Raw genomic sequence first — 24,525 nt, 5'->3', positions numbered from 1 at the left:
TTGCTCTGGGCCTGGCTGCTTCTCGGCAGCTAGTGCATTAACCGAAATACATCAGGGGAGGAGCCAATTTGTTGCAGGTCTGGATTATCTCTGCCAGACCCCAAACCACTGAAGAACTGGAGTATCCATTAAGAACTACCTCCTCCCCCTGCCTGACTCTTGTTCCCGGGTCTGGCAGCTGCCCACAGAGATGAGTGGTGGGAAGTGGGAGAGACAGGAAGAAATAAAGAGCTGCTAGCTTGAGTCATACTCAGCAAGGTGACCTGATGGGGCCCTTGGGTTCCATTTGCTCCACCTGCAGCTGATCCAGCTGAACAAGCTTAGGGTCCAGAGTGCCTTCCACTGGGACCTTTGTGCCCTGCTCTGACCGGTGAAGGAAACATCTGGCCAGGAGATTATTTCAACACTGGGGATGCTGAGCTTTCCAACCAGCTGGCTCCCCTGGTCCCTGAGAACATGGTCATTATTCACATTCCCCTGTGTATGCATATGCACGATGCTTGTGAATTATCCTCTATCTTCAGTGAGAGTTAAACCAAGAAGGAATAGGTGAGAAGTAAATATAAGGAACTTCTTGGCAGGAAAAAAGTGTAAGATCTTGGATTGGGTTACTCGAGGGAGGCCAAGAATCTTTCTAGAGCAGAGAATGTATCAAAATCATCAAGAGTGCTTAAAAGAATGTGAACTCCCTAATTTCCATTCTTATATTCACAGCAACAGGTGGAAGGCTGCATGTTTGGAAAAATGTCCCCAGTGACTCTGGTATATGTCCTGTGTTTCCCTTTCCCAACCCAAAGGCAGATCACTACCCTGGATATTTTTTGTTTGTTAAGGGGACAGTATGTTACATACCCAGACAGAGAGGGATGATTTCTGTATGTAAGATCCTAATGCTACATGCTACAGGCTGAAAGAAAGTTGCCACTGGAAACAAATCACTGAAAACTTGATTTTCAAAAATTTGCCATCTTTCTAAAAACTATAATGCTTCAACACATGTATAAATTGTGTAATTATGAAATAAGGCTAATTAGCATGTATATAACCTCAAACATTTATCATTTCTTTGTGAAGGAAACATTCAAAATCCACTTTTCTAGCTGTTTTGAAATATACAATGGTTATAGTTATTATACTCATTGTTAACTATATTCACCCTACTGTGCAACAGAATGCCACTAATCTAATAATAACTTTGCACCCATTTATTATTTGTTAATTTTAAAATTTATCTTCATCAGAATGGTGGCACTTGCCTGTAATTCTAGTGGCTCAGGAGGCTGGGGGCAGGAGGATCATAGGTTCCAAGCCAGCCTCAGAAACTTAACAAGGGCCTAAGCAACTCAGCAAGACCCTGTCTCTAAATAAAATATAAAAATGGGCTGGGGATGTTCCTCAGTGGTTAAGCACCCATGGGTTCAATCCCTAATACAAAAAAAAAAAAAAATCCTCTTTGGAAACCATGTGTTTCCTAGAAAGTTTTCCAAAAATTTACCAGGTATTATGTCATTTATCCTTACTATACTGAGCAAGTGGCTTTCTGTTTTAGAAATGACATTTGAGGAAGACTTACATAGCAAATTGGAACAAAGCAGAAAATATTGTCCTGAGCTTCTGACTCTCAGTTTTAAGCTTTATGCACACTGGTGCTCTTGATTTTTCTTCTTTACTTTCAGGAATAACTTCTATCTCAGTGATTTTTGGAGTGGTTCTTGAACCACTTGTATAAGAATTACCTGTAGAGCCAGTGCAGATTCCTTAGTGTTTTGGCATAGGCTAGAGGCCTGCCAATCTACATTTTACACATCCTGATTTGATTTTGAAAATATATTATGAAACAATTCAGATGTATATATTTGCTTAGCTTAAAAAAATAGAATATTGCCAATAAAGTTGAAGCCTTTTCATACTCTAATCACATTTCCTGGTCCCCATAGCAAAGGTAACTTACTGTCTCATATTTCTTATTTATCATTCCCCAACATGATTTTAGTACACACTAAAATTTAAGAAACTTTGTTCAATTTTGTTTATGGTGTTGCTTCTTTCTGGAATTCTCTTTTCTTACATCTCTGCCTATAAATACTTACCAATCTCTCAAAGGCCAGGTTCCTTGCAGTCACTCTGTGATGCCTCCATTGATTTACTTTTGACATCTCTAGTAGGTATGAACTCTCTGAAAGGGAATATGGAATCAAATGAATAGGAGAGGTTAGTTGGGGAGTTTCCTGGGAAGGAAAAGCTGAGATACAGTTAGAGGGCAGGTTGTAAATTTTCCAGAGTTATATTTATTTATATTGAAGTTGTTATAAGTGCTATAAACTGAGCAAATTAATAAGAAATTAATCCACACTAGGCTTCTGTTCAGAGTAGTAAATTCAAACTACCTAATGAAAATGTTTGGAAAGGAGAATTGGCAGCCATGCAGAATAGGGAATGTGGAGGTAGAAGGAGAGTGTAACAAAATGGCTGTTCACTCAACAGTTGTACTTGTGAATGGGGAGCAGGACAAAGGGGGCTGGTAATACCCAGCAAGGAAGCTAGTACTGTCCAGAGATATGGATCTGATTGGGAATGTGCACTTGGGACAGGGTTATACAACTATTAGGATATGAGGAAATAATCATTCTGGGAGCATAGGGAAGGTTGAGGGCAGCTGGGATATCTGGAGAGAGGCCTCTCAGTTCTGTCTGAGATTTTGTACCCGAGGGTATATATTAGTATTAAAGTTGTTGCAAGGGTGAAGCTAAGTAAGTGTCCAACTCAAGTCTCTGTTTGGTCAGGGCAGAGAGTTCAAACTATAGCCACCATATTTGAGAAGGACATCTGGTACATTTTGTGAGAGGTGATTCTTACAGAGGAGAGCAGGTTAGAAATGGAAACAAGATGGCAGCCCATTAGATATCTGCGCCTGTACAGTAGGAAAAGAAGTTTGTAGCACACTCTATGGAGCTTTTTTTAACCTTTCTGAGAAGCAGATAAGAATAAAAAATGCCTAGCTGAGAAAATGCACTTGGGACAGACTTCTTGAAGTGTTACGGTTGGAGGGGCAATAAAATTGGGCACGAGTAATGACATGTAAGAGAAGAGTGAGCCAAAACTGCAGCTCATATATGGCAGAACTGGATTTAAACTGGTGTTCTCTGCCACCAAAATTCCTGTTCTTAACATTTTTACTGCTGCTTTTCTCAAGTGTTGTTACCAGGACTAGATGCATCAGTATCATACAGTACTTTTTAAAAAAAAATATTTATTTTTCTGTTGTAATTGGACACGATACCTTTATTTTCTTTATATGTGGTGCTGAGGATCAAACCCAGGGCCCTGCACGTTCTAGGCAAGCACTCTACCGCTGAGCCACAACCCCAGCCTCCCCACAGAGTACTTTTAAAATGCATATTACTGGGCCATAGTTACTAAATTAAAAACCTGCATTTGAAGTCCAAGTTTGTCCCTACTGTTCTAGAAGGTGGCAGAACCTGGTACTGGCAAATGACTTCCCTGTTGACAGTAGCAGCACATTTTCATAACCCCAAATTGATGAGTAGAACTGTTGGGGACAAACATAATAGAGGATGAATTATCCTGTGAGTTCATTTTTATTTTTAATGTGTCCCCCAAGGCATCATTTTCCAGCTATGATCAAATGTAATGGATTCAGCTGTCAGTTATAAGTCAAATATCCCCATGAAGTATGTTTACAATCCAATGTGCTCACTTGTCTAAAAGGCAGGATGAGGGGATGGGGGTGGTGTGAGGGCAGATTGGGCAGAGTGGGGAGCTATACACACTGGGGCAGGATGCCTGACAGAGAGTTCTGGTCTTTGGCCAGGTAGCTCTGCAAAATTGCAGGAAAATCACTTCAATGAGACATCTTTTGAACTGAGCCCTGCTCAGCTTTTGGCTTTTTAAAATCTGTTATGAAGACAGAGAAGTGAAGAACAAATTAGCACAGGGAATATAGGCAGAAACTGGGAAAGGAGCCTCAGGGAGAGGCAGCTGTTGAATAATAATAAATCTTTGTTGAGTATTTTATATATAACAGTCACTTTATGTGCACTACTCTCATTGATTGTTGGTACAGCTGTGTAAGATACAGTACTAATATTGTTCCATTAAAAATGAGGTAACTAAGGTACAGAGAGATCAAGTAACTTATCTGAAATCACACAGCCCTTAGGTGGCAGAGCAGGAATTTAAACTTAGGTCTAGGCTGACTCCAGAACCTATTCTCTTAAACCATCATGTTTTGCTGTCTTTTGGGATCTAATACCTGCACAATGCCTCATGTTAAGAGATAATCTTGCCCAAAGGTAGTCATTACTGGACAACCATCTATAAAAAATGGAGCCTTTAAAGGCTGATAATCTCTTTGATCAGTGACAAAAAGTGTTGCCAGTAACTGACTATATGATCTTGGGTAAATCACATTCCCTCTCAGGGCCTCAGCATCTACCTCTGTAAATCTGTAATAGGGAGGGAGTAGAGTAGGTCATTACAAAGTTTCTTTCCTCTCTAAGCTTTTATGACTATATCAGATATCTAGGATGATCTTTTAAACACTATGGAAGTCTCTTCAGATGGCTTGCCCCTTGGGGAATGTAGGTTACGGAAGCTGAATATTCTTTTTTTTTTTTTTTAATAGTTTTTAGTTGTCGACAGACCTTTATTTTATTTATTTATATGTGGTGTTGAGAATCGAGCCCAGTGTCTCACACATGCCAGGCAAGTGCGCTACCACTGAGCCACATCTTGAGCCCCAGGAAGCTGAATATTCTGAAACAAATATATTCATTGAGCACATAATATGTACCAGGTGCCAAGGATATAGAATCGAAGATAAATATGGCTCTTGCCTTCAAGGGATACACACTCTAATGAGGAAAACAGATTACAAGCCACTATGAAGAATATACATTACAGGGTATTTTAGTCAGTAGACTAAGCATAGGGTGTTATGGGAACCATGATGAGGAGAATATATCAGCTAGGGCATTGGGGATGATGAGGGAATGTTTCAGGGAGGGGTTAATTTCTGACCTGATCTCTGTGTGGTGATGCCTGAGGAGCAAAAGGACTAAAGAGGGAGGAAGGTTTCCCCCTGCTGTGCCAAGAAAGGCACTTGGCCAACAGTAGTTCCTGCTTGAGAAGTCAGAGTTCTTGCCAGTCCTGGGGATCTGAAAGTGGAGGTTGGAAAGTAGAGCTGATGTTCTTTTATAAAACTTGTGTTCTTTTCTCCTAGTCTCTGTGGGAAAGCTCAGTCTTTATTTACTCTTCCCACAAAGGGTAGACACTGTGCAGGAAAAGGCTTAGTTTTCTTTTGCAGTTTTGTCTTAACCCATTGTGCATACTCTGGGCTGCCTCCTCATAGCATAGAATTTTAGTTTATCTGTGGTGAAAAACGGGCGTATTGTTTTCCTGCTGCTGGACAAATTCCAAAGCCTAGAAAAATCTTTGAGCCACCAGTTTCATTTCCTGTAAAGCTATGAGACAGGCAAGAAAGCTTACTAATTTTAAGCTTTCCACTGAAGGGAATTTTAAATCTTCATTGGTCATTCTTTGCAATTCTAAAACCTTCCTCACTATCATTTAATTCTCTCCATTTCCCTATTTAAGCCCTCCTCATTTTTATTTTAAGGTCCTCCTCTTCTCCCATGGCTTCACTAAGTAGTGAGAAAAACTGCTTGCCATGTGGCACACTAACTTGGAGAGTACTTTGAGATCTTCTTCCTAAAGAACACATCCTGAGGCAAAGAGGGCTTCTGAGCTTCTTAGCATGTAGATGGAATCTACCTCAGTTTAGAAAGAAGTGCAAAGTGAAGCCAACAATCCATAGAACGGCCTGCCTTTCACTGAGCCACTGATCACCAGAGCTGTGGAACCTATAAGAATGCTATTCAGGCATCATCCACCAAGTGCCTGAACTGTGGCAATTCTGCATCCACATTAATGGCAGGTATCCCTGTTGTGTGTTTTGGTATGGCAACCAGTATATTGGTCTTACAGTTAGACCCTCTTGGTTGCAAATAGTAGAGACTCCTTGATTTGCCTCAATGAAAAGGGAGTTTATTATAACAAGGAAATAAACATTGGAAACCCATCAATAAGGGCTTTTCTTTTCTCTTTTAATGGTTAATAAGAAAAATTTCCCATGGTGTATTTAGTTCATGTCACTTTTCTATTTTAGTCTCCCCCTCTACCCATCAATTTGCTCAGCTGACCCAGAACTGATTTTCCTCCATAACTTTGGATTGAATCTGGCTTTGGCTTACATGATTCTACCTTTTGGTGTTTCTTTTGCCACTATCTGTTTATTAGGTCACCATCCCTATGTTTCTCAGTTAAAATTTTCATAAATAAGAATGTGGTCCAGCTCCTCTCTTCATGCCAGACTATAGTGTCACCCATTACTGACCACCCAATAAATTTGGTAGCATTTTTTCATCAGGTGCACATTCTTGACTCAATTTTCTGTGGCTAAAGGCAGAATAGTGTGATAGATTCCAAAATGTGAAAATGTAGGCAGTAAAAAAGAGCTATGGGTAAGGCAGTTGCCCTTAGAAGACAGTGTTGCCAAGCAGACCCAGATTTGTGTCTCTGGTTAGAAGAATAAGATTTCCACTAAGATACCACAGAGTTTCTCTGTAGTTTCTAAATGGCCTAAATCAAAGGGGAGTAAAGGCAAGAGGCATGATGGAAGGTACTAGAAGCCAAAGAATGGAGGGATGCTTGGCTTGAAGCTGACATAATTTTTTGAGGAAGAGGGAGTGTTGTGCCCCGATCAACAGACAAAATTCTTTTCAGTGTGTACGCTCTTCATAGATCTCAGTTTTATGTTAATTCTGTGTGACACAAATTATGACCCACTTATAGCTAGTAGGGTCATAAATGACACTTAAAAAAGGTTTGATTTTAGGAAATAGTAGTGATCTTTACATTGTTATTTTCTTTAAACCAGACCAACTTAGAACAGGTTGGAGAAGACTTATAAGTTATTTATCAATAGTATTGACTGCAAAATATGTATTGACCTGTCTCAATTTCCAATACTACCCTTCCTTTAGGAGATGTCTCCTGAAACGTCTACTGCACTCTAACATCTATGATATGGCAAATAAATCCTTTTGAGTTGGCAGTATCAGAGGAATTTAGAGTAAAAGGAGAAGGGGAAGCTCTGAATGAGGAGGCAGAATTTGAGCTGAGCTCATTCAGGGGGATAATGGGGTAACAGAAAACCTGTTGTATTTTTTGTACCTGTTTGTATGTTTTTCTTTCCAGGACTCCTGATAAGCTCAGGCTGTGCATTATATCCTTTAGGATGGAACAGCCCGGAGATAATGCAAACATGTGGGAATGTCTCCAATCAATTTCAGTTAGGTAAGGTGGCCTGGGCAGAATGGCAGTGATGATTCATGGGAAATCTGTTTTTCTAAAGTGCTTTACCTCTTGGAGGGACCTCTTCTTGGTAGTGGTATATAACTGACTCTCTCATGCTGTTAGCTTACAGAAGGTGGTGGTTTCACCAGACTTATCTGGCTTTGCTAACTTGCAAGAATTGACTATAAATTCCACTTATTTAATTATTTTCTACACTGTTTATGCATTTTTGCTCAGAGTTCATTGACAAGTTTTGGATAACTTTATTTAAATGGGGATTTAAAAATACTTGGAGACTAATGATCTATCATCTTCTGAATAAACCCTAGTTACTATTAATGTTTCTTTCTAGCACTATTTTCCAAATATAAATCCACAGTATCTCTTACCAATCTCCACTGGCGATATAAGAAGAGGTAATTTATTGTACATGAAGCATAAGGAACCCAGATGGTTCCTAATGGCAAAGGCTATTAAATATTAGAATAGGTGACAGATATAACACTTGATCATTTTATGGTTTGCCAAATCTAAGTATGGCTTAGATTTACAATTATGAATTAGTCATAGATTAGCCTCTCATTGGAACACTTCAAAACATTTCCCCAAACTATCATGATGGAAGAGAGTAGGAGGAGAGATGTCTAGGTTTTCTTGAGTATTGTCAGTTATAGGAAAGGATTTGGGAACAACAAGACCACCCTCTCACACAGAATTTATGCTCTAATACTTCCCTTTCTTTCTATTGCATCAGACTGTTCTAAGTTTTGTCTCACCTGTGTTTGGGAAGGATTGGTTCTCTGTACAAACATTATATGAGGACATTGTTGTACAGAAGATGTGACAAGTTTGGATGCTGGAATGTTCAGTGTTCTTGACACAAGACAGAGATGACTGGTAAATAAAATAATTCTGCCACAGGAGAAGGAATGATGAAATATTTGGGGCAGTGGTTGAAGAAATTGGAAGCAAGCCACTGGTCCTGCTAGTTGGGCTATGGGAACCTGAACATTTAGCCCACTTTTCCTACTTGGTTATTGGACTTATAATTCTACTTATTAAAAATAATATATTTATTGATATATATTTCACATACCATGAAATTTATCCTCTTAAAGTATGTAATCAGTGGTTTTTAGTATATTTCCAAGGTTGTGCAACCATCACCACTATCCAATTCCAGAACATTTTCATCAACACAAAACAAAACCCCTTACCAATTAGCAGTCAGTCCCCATTCCCCTCTGCCCCCATCCTCTGGCAAACACTATCAATATGGATTTATGTATTCTGGACATTTCATTTAAATGAAATCATACAATGTATTTTGTATATCTTTTTTTTCACTTAGTGTAAAGTTTTCAAAATTAATCCATATTGTAGCATGTGTCTCTATTTCTTTTCATGAATGAATAATATTCTATGTATAGCTGGGCACAGTGGCACATGCCTGTAATCCCAGTGACTCAGAAGCATGGAGCAGGAGGATCACAAATTCAAACCCAGCCTCAGAAATTTAGTGAGGCCTTAAGCAACTTAGTAAGACCCTGTCACAAAATAAAAAATAAAAAGGGCTGGGGACATGACTCAGTGGTGAAGCACACCCAAGTTCAATCCCTGACACAAAAAATTTAAAAATTCTGTGGTGTAACTATAACACACTTCATTTAAACATACTTGGGTTTTCCTACATTTTGGCTATTATAAATAGTATTGCTACTAATATCTTTGTGTATATTTTTATGTGGAAATACATTTTCATTTATTAAAAAGTCTATTATTTACCCTCATTGAATAGTGTTGGTATCCTTGTTGAAAACCAATTACCAATAAATATAGAGGTTCATTATCTCACTCTTGGTTCTATTCCAATGATGTCCCTCTATATTCCTATGCCAGTACCACACTGTCTTAATTACCATAGTTTTTTAAGTGCTGAAATTGGAAAGTGTGAGTGATCCTTCTTTTTCAAAATTCTTTTGCTATTTTGGGTCCTTTGGATTTCCATGTGGATTTTTTTTTTGTTAATCTTGTCAATTTCTGCATAAAATCCAGCTGATATTTTGCTAGTGTTCAATCTGTACCTTAGTTTGAAGAGTATTGCTATTTTCTGATTTAAGTTTTCCAATCCATGAACATGAGATAACTTTCCATTTATTTAGGCCATGTTTAGTTCCTTTATATGATATTTTGCAATTTTCAGAACACATTTCCATGTCTTTGGTTAAGTCTATTCCTAAACATTTTATTGGATTTTATTTTTTTTTAATTTTTAATGACAAATAATAATTTCATATATTTATGGAGTACAACGTGATGTTATAAATCAGGTGTGCATCATAAAGTGATTAAATCAGGCTAATTAACAGAATTATTTTCTTAATTTTATTTCCAGATTGCTTTTTTTAGTGAATAGAAATTCAAATTGTTTACCTTACTAAACTCTTTTATTAATTCTAATAATTTTTGGTGTATTCCTTAAGATTGTTTAAATAGAAACTCATATTACTTGAGAATAGAGAAAGTTTACCTTCTTCCTCTCCACTCTGGATGCTTTTTGTTTCTTTTCCTCTCCTGATTGTCCTGGCGAGAACACCTAGGAAAATGCTAAATAATACTAGTGAGAGTAGAAATCTTTGTCTTAACCCTGGTAGTTAGTACTAACTACCCTTAAGCATTGATACCTTCAATCAAGTTTATGACAAAATTGTTCTTTTTCTTTTTCTTCTTCTTCTTTTTTTTATTTGTTTGTTTGGTTTTGGTTTTTGTTTTTGCAGTGCTGGAAATCAAACCCAGGAATTAATGCATGCTAGGCAAGTGCTCTACCACTGGGCTATATCACAGCCTTCTCTTTCTTCTTTTACTTGATTTTTTAGTGTCATTTCTCTCTCTATTACTTTCTCCTTCACTAGTTATAATCTGTTCTGTACAATATGAGCTCCCCTCTCCTCAATGGACTGGATACCATGGTGTTCTGTGAATTCCTAAAAATTGAAAGACTCAATTAGGATTTAGTCTTTGGTGGGCTATCTTTGAATTCTTTTAACTTCCAAAGTGTCTCTCATCCCTCCAGTACCTTCATTTGCTGATTTCCAATTCCATGCCCCTATATTAGCACCTTTCTGATAAATGCTGAAAGGAGTAAAAACCCATGCCATCCTTGATTCTTTTCTGGTAAGCTGCCAAAACATACATGACAGTTTCAATTGTAACAGTTGTTCTCTTGCAAAGTGGAGGTGCCAGAAGAAGCAACAAAACAAGGGATAGAATTAAATAAATTTTTATGGTGCATTAGTAATTCCATACTTCGGAATAACCAAGCTTGGGAATTTCAAGAGTAAAAAATATGGTATTTCTCCCCAGACATTTCTTTAATGTTCTGGGTATTCTGGTAGTGCGTAAGCATCCTTGAAACACCCTAGGTATTGTGTGGTTGGATGACCGAGATAGGGGAAACTTATCCTGAGTGTGTTCCTTTTTCCTTACAAAGCGGCATGTTGAACTGAAAAATCATACGCCTTAGCATCAAGGACCTTAACTGGTATCCAAGTTATACTACCTAAGCTGTTTTATGGGAGTAAAGTTGCTTTTTTTGTGTCTCAGTTTTCTTCTCTGTAAAATGTGATCAGTAATAATATTGGTTTCAGTATCATTGTTAGAATGGAATAATAAAAGTTGTATTATTAACTACCTAAGGCAGTACAATGTTTGGCTCAAAGAAACTGGCAGCCTTTTTTAAAAAAACAAAGAAATGTACAAGGAAATAGATTATCAAATGATAGCATTTACTTTGACTCTACTGTAGACTCCATACACTATTATGTGTTCCTTATTTTGGAAAAGGGAGATGCAAAAAGCCAAAAACACATGGTGCCTTCCAGAGGAACAAAGCTCTTTACCTGACTTGTTTGAAAGAGATGAGGAACTAAGAAGGAGAATAGAGACAGGCATTATCAATCAGTCAGAGGAAGTAAAATAGATTTCTCACCTTGACACTCTGTGTTATGGTTTGAATATGCAGGTGTCCACCCCAAAACTCCTATGTTGATGTAAGAACATTCAGAGGAGAAGAGATTGAATTATAAGAACTGTAGCCTAATCAGTCCATCCTAGTTTGAATAAACTGACAGGGTGGTAGCTGTAGGTAGGTAGGGTGTAGCTGGAGGAAGTGGGTCACTCGGGGTGTGCCCTGGAGGGATGGATCTCCCTTATGGCCTCTTCCTCGGTATCCCTCTCTCTACTTCCTGGCTGCCATGAGGGGAGCAGATTCCCTCCATCATGCTCTTCCCCCATCATGTTTTGCCTCACCTTAGGCCCAGAGAAATGAAGTTGGCCATATATGGACTGAGACCTCTGAAACCATGAGTCAAAAATTAATTTTACATCCTTCAAGTTATTCTTTAATTTAATTTATTTTAGTTGTAGATGGACACAATGCCTTTATTTTATTTTTATGTGGTGCTGAGGATCTAACCCAGTGCCTTCCACATGTGAGGCAAGCACTCTACCACTGAGCTACAACCCCAGCCCCTTCAAGTTGTTCTTCTCAGGTATTTTGATCACATTGACAGAAAAGCTCACTAAACACTCTAATAAGGCTTCCTACATCCTCCAGTTTGAAGGGGTCATATTCATGTTGTCAACTACGCCTCCCTATGTTTCTATTCTAGTTATACTAAACCAATTGTGTTAGTCAGCTTTCCATTGTTGTGACTAATACCTCAGAAAAATAACTTGGAAGAAGAAGCCTTTGTTTTGGACTCATGGTTTGAGAGGTTTCAGTACATGGTCAGCTGGTTCCAATGTTTTTGGCCTGAAGTAAGACAGAAAAAAATCATGGTAGAAGGTCCTGGTGGAGGAAAGCTGCTCAGCTTATAATAGTTGGAAAGAATGGGGAAGGGCCAGGAAGAAGATAAATCCTTCCAGGGCAGCACCCCTGTGACCTACCTCCTCTAAGTAGGCCCTATTGCTTCCAGTTTTCACCACCTCTGAGTAGTCCATTCAAATTATTGCCCATCAAATGGTTTGATCTACTGATGAGGTTACAGGCCTCATGATCTAATTATTTCCTAAAAGCTTCACCTGTGGACAGTGGTGCAATGGAGATCAAGCCTTTAAGTATATGAGTATATTCCAGATCCAAACTGTAACATGCTATGTGTTTAAGTCCTAATACAAATTATTAAAGATATAATTTATATTAAGGTACTAATCTTGATGCCTGCATTGAATTAAAAATAGCTACAAAGTCTTTGACTCTTTCTCACAGAGAGACCAAATCTTCCTCCCATCCCTGTCACCAGATCTGGGCTGGCCTTTAACAATTTTAACTTAATCTAATTAAATCTAATTAGAATTCAGGTTGAGAATCTCTTATCTGAAATTCTAGGAAACAGAAGTGTTTTGAGTTTTTCTTGATTTTGGAATGTTTGCATGTATATAATGAGATATCTCCAGGTTGTAACTCAAGTCTAAAAATGAAATTCATTTATGTTCTATATGCACTTTTTATACTTACCCTGAAAGTAATTTTTTTTACAACATTTTCAATGTGCTTATATTTTGACTGACTTGCCACATAAGGTCAGGGGTAGAATTTTCCACTTGTTGTATCATGTCAGTGGTCAAAAAGTTTGGATTCTGGAACATGTTGGTTTTCAAATTTTTGGATTAGGTTTGCTCAAACTGTTTTAGACTTATTCGAATTAGCTTCTTTAGAGAAGCTAAGTAGAGTATGGCAGTTGTGATGTCAAGCTTGTTCTAGGCCTACCTTCTACAGAACTTGCAGTTTGCATCTTAGTTTCTTAGAGCTCTGAGCCATCATATAAAATGTCTGACCATTCTGTTTGATGCCTCATAGAAAGTTCTACAGACACCTGAAGACAGAGGAGGCTCAGCTGAGTCCACCTTTATAGCCATTCCTGCCAAGGCAACAGACACATGAGTGGAGCTGTCCTGACCCTCCATACCAGCAGTCAGAATACCCCTGAATGACTCCAGTTAATGTCTTAAACTCTATGAATTGCCCAGTTGAGCCCTGGCCAAATTTTGGCCCACAGAATCATTAGACATGATAAAATGATTTTTGTTTTAAGCTGCTATGTTCTGGAGTAGTTTGTTATACAGCAATGAGTAACCAGAAAAACGCCCAAATTTCTTTATATATTTAAGGCTGTTATTTTTATTTTTTCTCTTTTCATATTTTAAGGCTGTTATTTTAATCAAAAGCAGTTCTCATATGTTACAAAATAAAAGAGCACATACATCAAAGTTTAAAATGCAAATTTAGACTTTTTCGTGACCTCAACCCCATTTCCTCAAAGGACCATTACCTTTCTTTTGTATTCTCCAGAATGTTTAATAAATATAAAAATATGAGGTTCCAACAGGGATCATAGTACCCACCTAAATATCTAGCTACGTAGCTATCTATACTGTTATGCACTTTGAGTTTTTCACTTACCTATATCTCTTGAAGAGCTATATATGGATCTTCCTGCTATATTTTAAGTATGCCACATTTTTACACATATGCTTCATGAGGGCAGGGATTTTTGTCTGTTTATTGCTGTCTTCCTAGTGCCTGCTTGAACAGTACCAAGTAGTAGGCACTGAATATTTGTTGAACAACTGTATTATATAAATTTAAACTACTCTTCTCTTTATGCACATTTAGGTTGCTTCCAGTTATCGGCTTTTCCAAAACATATTTCAGTAAAACACCTTATGTATATGTCTTAGCATACTAGTATATCTGGATAAGTCCCTAGAAGTAAAATTATTGGGTTAACAGTTACATATATTTTAAATTTCCAAAGGTTACTATGAATAATTGCCTTCCAAAGAGATTATACCAAGTTATTCTCCAACCACCAGTGTGAGATTGCCCATTGTCCCTCAGACTATTTGATTTGGGGTATAAGCAACATTTTTTATTTTTTTCACTTTGGTATCTTGTTTTAATCTCCATTTCAATAATTATGAAAAAGATTAAGCATCATATCCTTTTCATTGGTCATTTCAAACAATATATTCAATTAAAGTAGTTTAAAAGGTAACTGTCTAATTTACAATTACAATTCTTAAACATTTTTTAACTTTCATCCATTTTTTCTGGGTCTACTTTAATTTTGAATCCTGGGGACACTGAACAGAATGTTTCTGAGATTTGTTTAGCATGCATTATCTTGAAGTCAGAATCCTTCCTACTAACTCATCCACAACTCTCAGACAGGATAACAATCAGAACACCCCACACTGCTTCTTGTTAAGAGGATATTTGGGTATTTGTCATCTTCCTTCATGTACATAAGCAGGAATGCAAAAGGAGGGGCCAGAAAATGAGAGACCTACTTTATTCTCTTCATTCCTTTTTTTTCTGTACCTGAGATAGAAAAGAATAAACATATTAACAATAATAATCAAGATGTTTTTGAGCATTTGCTATATTCCATGCATTATATCACTTAAGCCTTAATGACAGAAAGAGAGGAAATAAGGAACAAAGATCTTGAGAAGGTGGTTATTAACTTGTCCATGGGCACAGGGTTTGAACTTGACAGAATTAAGATTTGAACACAAGTTCAGGAGTCTCCATAGCCTAGCTCTTAACCATTACTTAGGTGCCATGATCCTTATGCATTAATAACTTCTATCATTTATTAATCACTCACTTATAGGAATCATGTTAATTACTTTAAAATTATTGCACAATATTTTTAAAAGATAAAATTAATACAATGAACATTCATGTGCCTATCATTAATTAGGTAGCTACTTAATGTCACTCAGTTGGTAACTTAAGAATTAATACCTTACTAATATGATTGCATCCCTTTGAATTTACTGCCCAAATTATATCTCCCTGCCTTTCCAACAGAGATAATTATTGTCTTGAATTTATAGATCTTTTGTGAATTATACATAATAGTTGGATTCATTATACCATATTCAAACATGCACATAACATAATTTGATCAATCTTATTCCCTAGTCCTCTTTCCCCTCTCTTGCCCCCCCACCCGATTTGCTTGCTCTACTGTAATGATCTCCCTTCTATTTTATACAGGTCTTAAATGTATATACTCAATATGGTGATTATGAACTGAACTTTATATTTATTATCATATTTTATTCTTGAAACAACTTTATGAGTTTGGTTGTATCTACTTGTTTTATCCTGCAAAGAAGAATAAAACCCTCATATACCTGTACTGAAAATACAAATTAATGGTGTCATTTTAAATGAGTTGACTCCATGCTTTTTACTGCTTGGCATATTTAGCTACACATGTCTAAATAGAATGTCTGAATAAAGTGGATCTTAGTTATTATTTGGGATTTTACTGGTTCCTTATTACTCTTCCTCTTAAATATCACAAACCCAAAGCTCCTCCTGCCACCATATTTTTCTATCACAGCGTCTTTTTGGTTTCCTTTGTAGCACTAATCACAATTTGCAGCTCTTTGGTTTGATTATTTGATTGCCCATCTCCCTAAAGCTCTATACTGGCAGAGACTTCATCTATCCTTTCTTAATATTCAAGCAATATTTATTGAATGAATAAATTTGGTCCAACCTCCTCAGTTTAAAGACAAGAAAACGGAGGTCTGGAAAATACTTGTTACAATCACACAGTCTGAGTTTCCTAACTCAGGCAGGTGCTCCTTCTCAGGTAGAAGAGACAGGGACCACAATGGTTAACAAAACGGTGGTTTTTCTCATGCTTCCTAATTACAATGTTGATAAGTGCTGTGAAGGAAAAGATGGAGTTATGTGAGAGAGAATAATAGAGGAGCATCTAACTTAAGTTGGGGGAAAATTGTAAGAAGGTGAGTTGTAAAAGAAACCTAAAGTGTAGATAGCCTTAACCAGAAGTGCAAGAAGAAGAGAGTTCCACACAACGGAGCCAATGTGCTTTCAAGGCCCTAAAGTTGGCAAGCACTTTTTGTGTTGGGGAACTGTAAGGCCAGTGTCACTGGAGAAGAGTGATGTTCTCAGAGGCAGAGGCAGCTGCTAAAATTTACATGGGTTTGTATTTTATCCTAACTACAATGGGAAGCCATTGGATTTTAAGAAGGACAGAGATAGGATATAATTTTTCTTTCAATTAAATTGATCAGAATTCTAAAATCCAAGCATCAGATTTATTTTATTTTTTTTATTTGTCCTTTTTAGGTATACATGACAGAGAGTGTATTTTGACATATCATACATATATGGAATATAAGTTACAATTCTTGTGGGTGTACATGATATAGAGTTTCACTGACTGTGTATTCATATATGAACATAGGAAAGTTATGTCCAATTCATACTCATGTATTTGGGATATAATTTATAATTTACGGAAATTCCTCTGTTAGGATTGTGAAGTAGTGGAAACTATGGGAGTAGTGGAAAGAGTGGAAATAGGAGGCAGAAGGGAGGCTAGAGCTATGGGCTAGGCATAGAGATGATGAAGGTACAGGGGACAGTGGAATTGAGTAAAGTAGACTGATTCAAAATAATGTTGATCCTCCACATCCATGGGTTCCACATCCAAAGATTTTACATTTGTGGGTTTAATGAACCATGGATTGAAAACATTTGGGGGAAAAAAATTCACCTGTCCTGAACATGTACAAACATTTTTCTTGTCATCATTCTTCAAATAATACAACCCTTTACATAGCATTTACATTGTATTAGGTATCATAAGTATCTACAGATGATTTAAAATATACAGGAGGATGTTCACAAGTTGTATGCAAATACTGACATTTTATGTAAGGGATTTGAGCATCTGTGGATTTTGGTACATGTGGGTAGGGGGTTGCTGGAACCAATCCCCTGTGGATACCAAGGGATAACTATATATTGTAAAAGTGTAATCAATTAGAGAAGGTGATAAGCTAATGAGGGTAAGAGAAGAGATATCAAGAAATAAGACTAGAGGAGAAGCAACTGTGGCTGGGAATGGGAAGAGAAAGAAGGAAACCTAGTTTAGATAGGTTTTTTCAGATATCTGTTGGAGGAATCCAAGTGGGGGTCAATCAAGCAGTCAGTCTGGAACTCACTGAGGAGTCCCAAGGAAATTTGGAGTCCTTATTACATAGAGGATACTTTAAAGTTATGGGAATAAATGATTGTGATAATTATAATGTCCATCAGGCATTTTTCAAGTATTTTGAATGTATCATCTCATTTAATCTTCACAGGAACCTAGTAAAACAGTTGCTGTTATCTTTACCTTATGATGAAGATGACTTTATAGAGAGGTCCAGAGGATTTTAGCTAGGGAAATGATTTAAGTGAGAATAGAAGAAAGATCAGTCCAAGTCACAGGAAATTCCCAACATGTGAAAATTGGGCAATGATATCAAACTCCTATATGGTACTCACTATATATACAAGAAGTCATCACATCTTAGCAACAACCTACAAGGGAAGTATCATTAGCCTCTGTCTTAGTTCCTTTTGTATTGTGATAACAAAATACCTGGCATTGGGTAATGTATAAAGTAGAGATTTACTTGGTTATAATTCTGGTGGCTGGAAAGTTTAAACAGCATAGTGTCAGTGTCTGTATCACAACATGATGGAGAAAGTAGAAAGAATTGGTTATGTTATGTGGGGTCATGCATGTAAACAGAAAGCAAGAGTTGGAGGGAATCAGACTTGCTCTTTTATAACAACTTGCTCTTTTGGGAGCTAATCCATTATTGGGAGACCTGAGACTATCCTGTGAAACAGCACCAGTCCATTCCTCAGAGTGGAGCCTCATGACCTAATGACCTTCCACAAAGCCTCACTTTATTGAAGATTCTACCACCTCAACACTGTCACACTGGGGATAAGCTTCTAGCATATGAACCCTTTGGAGAACAAACCATATTCAAATCACAGCAGTCTCATTTTACAGAAAGTAAAATCAAAGTCAAGAGAGTTTAAGTCATTTGTCTAAGCTCATTCAGCTGGTGGAATGGTAGAGCTGAGGTTCTAATCCTAAAAGTCTGACTGAGGCAGCACCATTTCACAGAAGTCTCAGCATTGTTGGAAATGTTTTGTGACTTGCTGGCCAATGTGTTGCTAGCCACATGTTGTTGTGGAACAATAGAAATGTAGATGATGGCTGAGGGATTGAATTATGAATTTTAACTTGGTTAAATAAATATATAATTTATTTAACTTAATTTTTTAAAAAAAATTAAATGTAAGAGCCCTGGTGTGACTAGTGACTACCATAGTAGACAGCATGACTTGAGAGTCTGTGCCCTTAGCTTCCCTGCTCCTCTGTAGAGGTGTCCACTAAGGACACTCAGGAGATTCTGGAGAGACATAAAAAGAAAATCATTTTCAGCTAAGTGGGTGCAACTGGAGAGTATCATGCTAAGGGAAATAAGCCAAACCCCAAAACCAAAGGCTGAATGTTTTCTCTGATAAGTGGATGCTGAGCTATAATATGTGTGTTTGTGTGTGTGGGGAGAAATGGAGGAGCTTTGGGTTGTGCAGAGGGGAGTAACGGGAGGGATAGGGCAGTAGGGATGGGAAGGATGGTGGAATGAGATGGACATTATTACCCTATACCCGTATGATTTCCTGGTGTCACTGCACCATCTTCAGTCAGAGGAAGGAGAAGTAGTGCTCCTTTGTGTACAGTGTGTCAAAATGTAGTCTACTATCATGTGTGTCTAATTAGAACAAATGAAAAGAAAAAGATGTGAGGTCACAGAAGCTGAGAAAGAAAGTATGTCAAAGAGGGTGTAGTCAATTATGTTTATGCTACTACAAGTTGCTAGATGAGGATAGAGAAGTGCCCCTTGGAGTTGTCCACACAAAGGTGACCTAGAAGAGTCATTTTACATGTTTCCATAATGGAGATAATGTGAGATGAGGAAAATGAAGGTAGCAGGTCTAGACAATTCTTTCAAAAAGTTTTGCTGTCTGGTTGAGGGTGTAGCTGAGTGTTAGACCAGTTGTCTAGCATGCATGAGGCCTTGGGTTTGATTCTCAGCACCAAAAAGGGAAAAGAAAGAAAGAAAGAAATATTTTCACTGTGAAGGAATGCAGAAAAACAGTGAGATGAAGAGGAGTTTTTACTAAAATGGCCAAATGTTTGAATACTAATGGGAGTGATCCTGTAGTAGAGATGGATATAAAATCAAGATCCTTGAGCAACAGGAGGTATAAGGTAAAGGAAGTTTTCTTTTGTTACAAAGAAATGTGAGAACTCCAAGTAAGAGCCTTGAACAGAGAACTCAACTGAATTTGTTATATACATATTCAGCTTTGATGATACTTTTAAAAAATCCTTTTAAGTTAATAAACTATGAGAGAATTCCTTTATATCAAATGACCTGTGGACAGGGGACAACCAAATAGGCCTCATTGAGAATACAAAGGAGTAAATAGTTGTAATGAGACATATCTGTTTTCAAGCAAGCTTATACAACCATTGTGTTATCAATAGCACTTCTTAGGTAAGGTCTGTATCATGTATTAAAGAACCATATTTACAAAGTGTTCTCATAAATATAATCTAGTGTGTTTCTCAAAAAATCATGCATGGTTGATGGTAAAATTCTGTTCTTATGAGTAAACTGAGACATGGAGAGACAAAGTAATTGATGTAAGGTCACACATCAAATTAAAGGCAGGACTGTGAATGGAGCCAATCTCCTATTTCACTGTCCCATATGGGCTGCAGTGACTGCTTTTCCCCTTCGTTGGTGAGGGTGTATCTTAAGTCATTTGAGAATTTTTTTAAAAGATACACTTTGGTTTTAAGAAACAAGTGTCTGAAATTCCATAGAAATACCTAGCTTTGCATCCTGTCTCCCCAAGCCCATCTTCACCCTCAGTTCCCTGTCAATTTTTTAGTGCAAAAGTGGAGTAAAACTAAATATATTGGTGGCTAAACTTGATGGCATTCTGGAAGAGGTTTCCAGTGAAATAGGTATATATGGGAAATTTTAAAGTGCTTCTATATTTGACTTGTACTAATAAAGGTGTCTTAATTGTCCTGCCAAACCTGATAGCAGAGGAAAGAGGAAAATGTTTGTGTTTTATATATTCTAAAATAATATTCAGTCTACCTGGGACCTCTTTCTGATCTTCTGGAATGTCTACTTCTTATGTATGTACTCCTTATCTGTCCTCCTTCCTGAGAGAAAGAGATCATGTGCGTTTCGGGGGTGGGAGGATGAATGATTGGAGGAGGGATGGGGAAAACAAAGTTCTGAAGACAAAACCTTACAACTGCAAAAGGAATCCCAAAACTCCTTGCCTACCAAAAGTTTGAGAGCACAGATTTATTCTCATGTGTTCTAGCCTTATAACTGTCCCAGTACTTCAAGGTACCTGCCCTGAAATTACTTAACTGACTTTCTCTCTCACTCACCAGGTATTCAGTTAACAGTTTATGAAATTGACAGCTTTTCTTCTTTTCTCCATTAAAGAGGAGACTAACAATCAAATATTTAAAACAAAAAATTAACAAACATTAATCACAAGCTTGCCCTAAAACCTACAATGGGAGGCACCATCCATATCTATCAGTGGCTTCCATTATAGCTATTGAGGCCCAATAAGGAGTAGTGAGTTTCCCAAGGTCACACAACTAGTGATCTGAGACTAGCTTCCTGATGCTTATGAACACTATGTGTGCTGCTCCATGTCAATCTGATATTTGTTTGTTTAGTGAATAACCCATTCATTAAGAAGGAGAAAGACAGCTGGGCACGGTAGCGCATGCCTGTGATCCCAGCAGCTCCGAGGCTGAGGCAGGAGGATTGCAGGTTCAAAACTACACTTAGCAATTTAGTGAGACTGTAAGCAACCTAGTGAGATCCTGATTCCACAAAAAGAAAAAAAGAAGGAAAAAGTCAGGCAAGGGCTCCCAGCCATAGCCCTGTCAAGTAAAATGCTTTCCCCATACCTTGATTTTCTCAAGCAAATGAAAGATCAAAGCTGATTAAGTCCAATGTGAAATTGATGCATTTAACTCCACCTCCTAGCCATCCTTCAGCAAGCCTCTAATTGTCATCAAAAGTAGTGGAAGCCAGGGGGGAAAAAAAAACCTCTTGGAGGAGGGCTAGGTATAGATTGCATTATGGTAGGAGTGGGCTTTAGCATGACTATATCCTCAGATCAGTGACTTGGGTCAAATTATTCAGCACTGTGAGCTTGTTACCACCTCATAGGGTTGTTGAGAAGATTAAATGAGATAATGAATCAAACACACCCAGTACAGTGTTTGGTATATAATAACCAGTCAATAGTTGCTGTCTGTTATCATTATTGTTCTCCTGATAACCAGTTTTCTAAATGAAAACATCTCAGTACTTTCATTTTCAGAAAAAGGACCTATTGCAGCAAGAAGCCACTCTAAATTGCATGAAGGATAAAAACACAGATTAATAGTAGAAAGACCTGTGTTCAAAATTTGTGCCCTGCCACTTACTACTTGTGTAAACCTTGGTATGCTCTTTAACCTCTATGTCTCCCTTGCTGAGGATCAGTAATATTATTTCTCCCCATGGGATTATTGAGATGATTAAGGGAAGTAATAGATACATACAAAGCACAATAGGCTGCATTAAGGGTAACTTGTTATCAGCAGGTAGTCAGGCCAGTTGTCCAGACCCTCTTTGAAGGGTTGCCCCAGGCTTAGTATCTGAGAGGGAAGGAGGGATCTGGGAGGAACCCACGCAACTTGGCAAAGGCTTGCAATAGAGGCTACCCAAAGGCCATGTGTGTGTGCTCCCTGTGTTTCCTCTCCCTGAGGCTTTTTTCTTTTGCTCTCCCATCATTTCCTTTCACTCTTGCCAGTTCAAAGCCTTTTGCAGTGACTCTAGATTTGGCCTTTGTGGGTTCAGTTTCCAGGCATTTCCTGTTACCTTTCCTTTTTTGTCAGTTTCCTTCTTTATGGACAGAATGTTTTCTTGTGTTCACCAGAGCACAGTGAGGCAAGCCTAATATATTTTCATGTCCACAGAGGGGCAGCAAAGTGTGCTAGAAACAGGCCTGGCCAGGGTAACAGGACACCTGGGTTTTAATTTTCCTAAGCTTGTTTGGGCACATCACTTTTTCAGGCATCTTTGTTTTCCCTGTTTTTACAGCAGAAAGCATTGGACCAGGTGGATGAGTAACCAGAGGCATAGATATCTTACCCAGCTCCCTGTTGTGAGCTGCCTACCCTTTAGGGCAAAGCTTTCAATTTAGTTTCATATTTATCTGTTTTGTTCTTATAAAGCAGAAAAGTAGATTTCAAGTGCTTTTTTTAACATGCATGTTTACATATAGGCACATGAGAGCACATATACACTAGGAAATGGATATGTTAATTTGACTGTAGTAGTCACTTCACTATAGAAATATCAAAACATTATGTTATACACATCAGATATATACCATGTATATGAACTGATCTGCCTAAGATAGCTTCTTAAAGGAAAGGATATGTTAAGAATCATACATCCAATAGGAGTCAAGGTTTGCCCAAGGGGATTGTCCAAAGCAATTCATTTTTTGTGTTAGCATCTACTAGAACACTCTGATAGTTCTGGAAAATTCATGGCTCAAGGGTTGCTTGATTTTTTTAGTCTCCATCCAGAGGAGAAGCTGGGATAAGCTAGAGGAGGCAGGAAGGAATCTGTGAGTCAGGGAGCAAACTAAATTGACCATACCTCTGGCATACTCTTGGCACTCTTAGACGGAATAGTCAACTTGTAGGATGGTTCTGTTGCTCTCTTACTGTTTGGATACAGACATTTATTTCACTTTTATACCTACTTCCCTATGACTAATGTGAAGATGGTATTACCTACCTCCAGAAACTGTTTTGGGTAGGAAATAATGGAAAAGCATACATAAAAGGACTCCATGAAGTCAGTGTTCTACATGTGTAAGGGGTAAGAGATTTGCAAGTTAATCTGTTAGATTTTCTCACAGATCATCTTCTCTATTCAAAATAGTGAGTTAGTTAAAGTAATGAGACTGTATACCTCCCAGGGGACATGAAGCTATTTTCATTTTGAATAGAAAAAATAATAATAATGTTATGCACATTTCTCTCTTTCCTGAAATAGTCTGCATGAGAAAAGGGTGTTGATCGCTAAGATACCTTACAGCTTGGTGACTCCAGAGGGAGACAAGGCTCTTACAAAATCCTCAAAGGCAGGTCCTCTGCTTTACTTGGCTTTATTTCCCCAGTGTCTACAGAAGGCCCAGTAAGCTCACTAATTGAAATAATGAATACACAACTGTGAAGTGGTTGTCTATACATCAGATCACCACACGATGGCGGTAAAGTCAGGCAAATTTATTTGGTTCACTGCTGGTTTCTCAGTCCTGCTTCTGACTCTCATGTGAATCACAATTTCTTTGCTTCCATGTCTTCCACTGGAGTTCCTTCTGTAAACCTTCCTTACTGTTGGTTTCCTTTCCTTCCTTCACCATTTATTGTGAGTTAACTTCTCCTTTCTCCTATAGGATGAAATTGTATCTTAAGCATTTGTTTAAAAGCAGAAAAATATTTTTTATTTTCATATTTTTATTGGCACATTATAATGATATATAATAGTGGGGTTTGTTATTACATTTGTGTACATGCACACACTGTAACACAATTAAATTTGATCAAAATCATTATCCAGTGTTATCCCTTTCCCTTCGCTCTCTCTTCCCCTGTATCTTTCCTCTACTTTCCTGATCTCTCTTTTATTTTCATGAGATCTTCCCGAACTTTCTTTTCCTTTTTTCCTCTCTAACTTCTACATAGAAGAGAAAACATGTGAGTCTTGACTTTTTGGGTTTGGATTATTTCACTTTACATAATGCTCTCAAGGAGCAGAACCTATTTTAATGGGGATGCTAATACTGTAGTACAGGGGTCTGGAGGTGAGGATTGACCTGCACCCAATAAGCACAAAGAGTAACTGCTATTACTATGGTTGTTATGATAGATCAGACTAATCCAGAAAGTTTATTAACACATCTGATGGGTTTCAAGACAGGGGCAAGGAGGAAAATCAGGGACAATTATAATCCTAGCAGCAATTCCCTGCTTAGAGTTATAGGAGTAAATATAATGTTATGTCTGTGTGCTGTATCATAATTTTTTTCAGGCCATTGTCATCAAGCCCCATCCAGGTGAATAGTGACAA

General features: G+C 37.8%; 1 protein-coding gene across 1 annotated transcript in view; it reads left to right on the top strand.

Moving 5' to 3' along the window:
• Lhfpl1 (LHFPL tetraspan subfamily member 1) overlaps positions 1 to 24,525 on the top strand; it is a 40,314-nt gene that overhangs the window by 4,080 nt on the left and 11,709 nt on the right. Inside the window, exon 2 of the mRNA XM_077107511.1 lies at positions 7,279 to 7,377. Coding sequence (XP_076963626.1) covers positions 7,279 to 7,377 — 99 coding nt within the window. The remainder of the gene's footprint in view (positions 1 to 7,278; positions 7,378 to 24,525) is intronic.

The sequence above is a fragment of the Callospermophilus lateralis genome, chromosome X (assembly GCF_048772815.1).
Source record: "Callospermophilus lateralis isolate mCalLat2 chromosome X, mCalLat2.hap1, whole genome shotgun sequence".
Taxonomy (NCBI): domain Eukaryota; kingdom Metazoa; phylum Chordata; class Mammalia; order Rodentia; family Sciuridae; genus Callospermophilus; species Callospermophilus lateralis.
The sequence above is the reverse complement of the archived record's forward strand: the minus strand, read 5'-3'. Positions and strand labels throughout refer to the sequence as shown.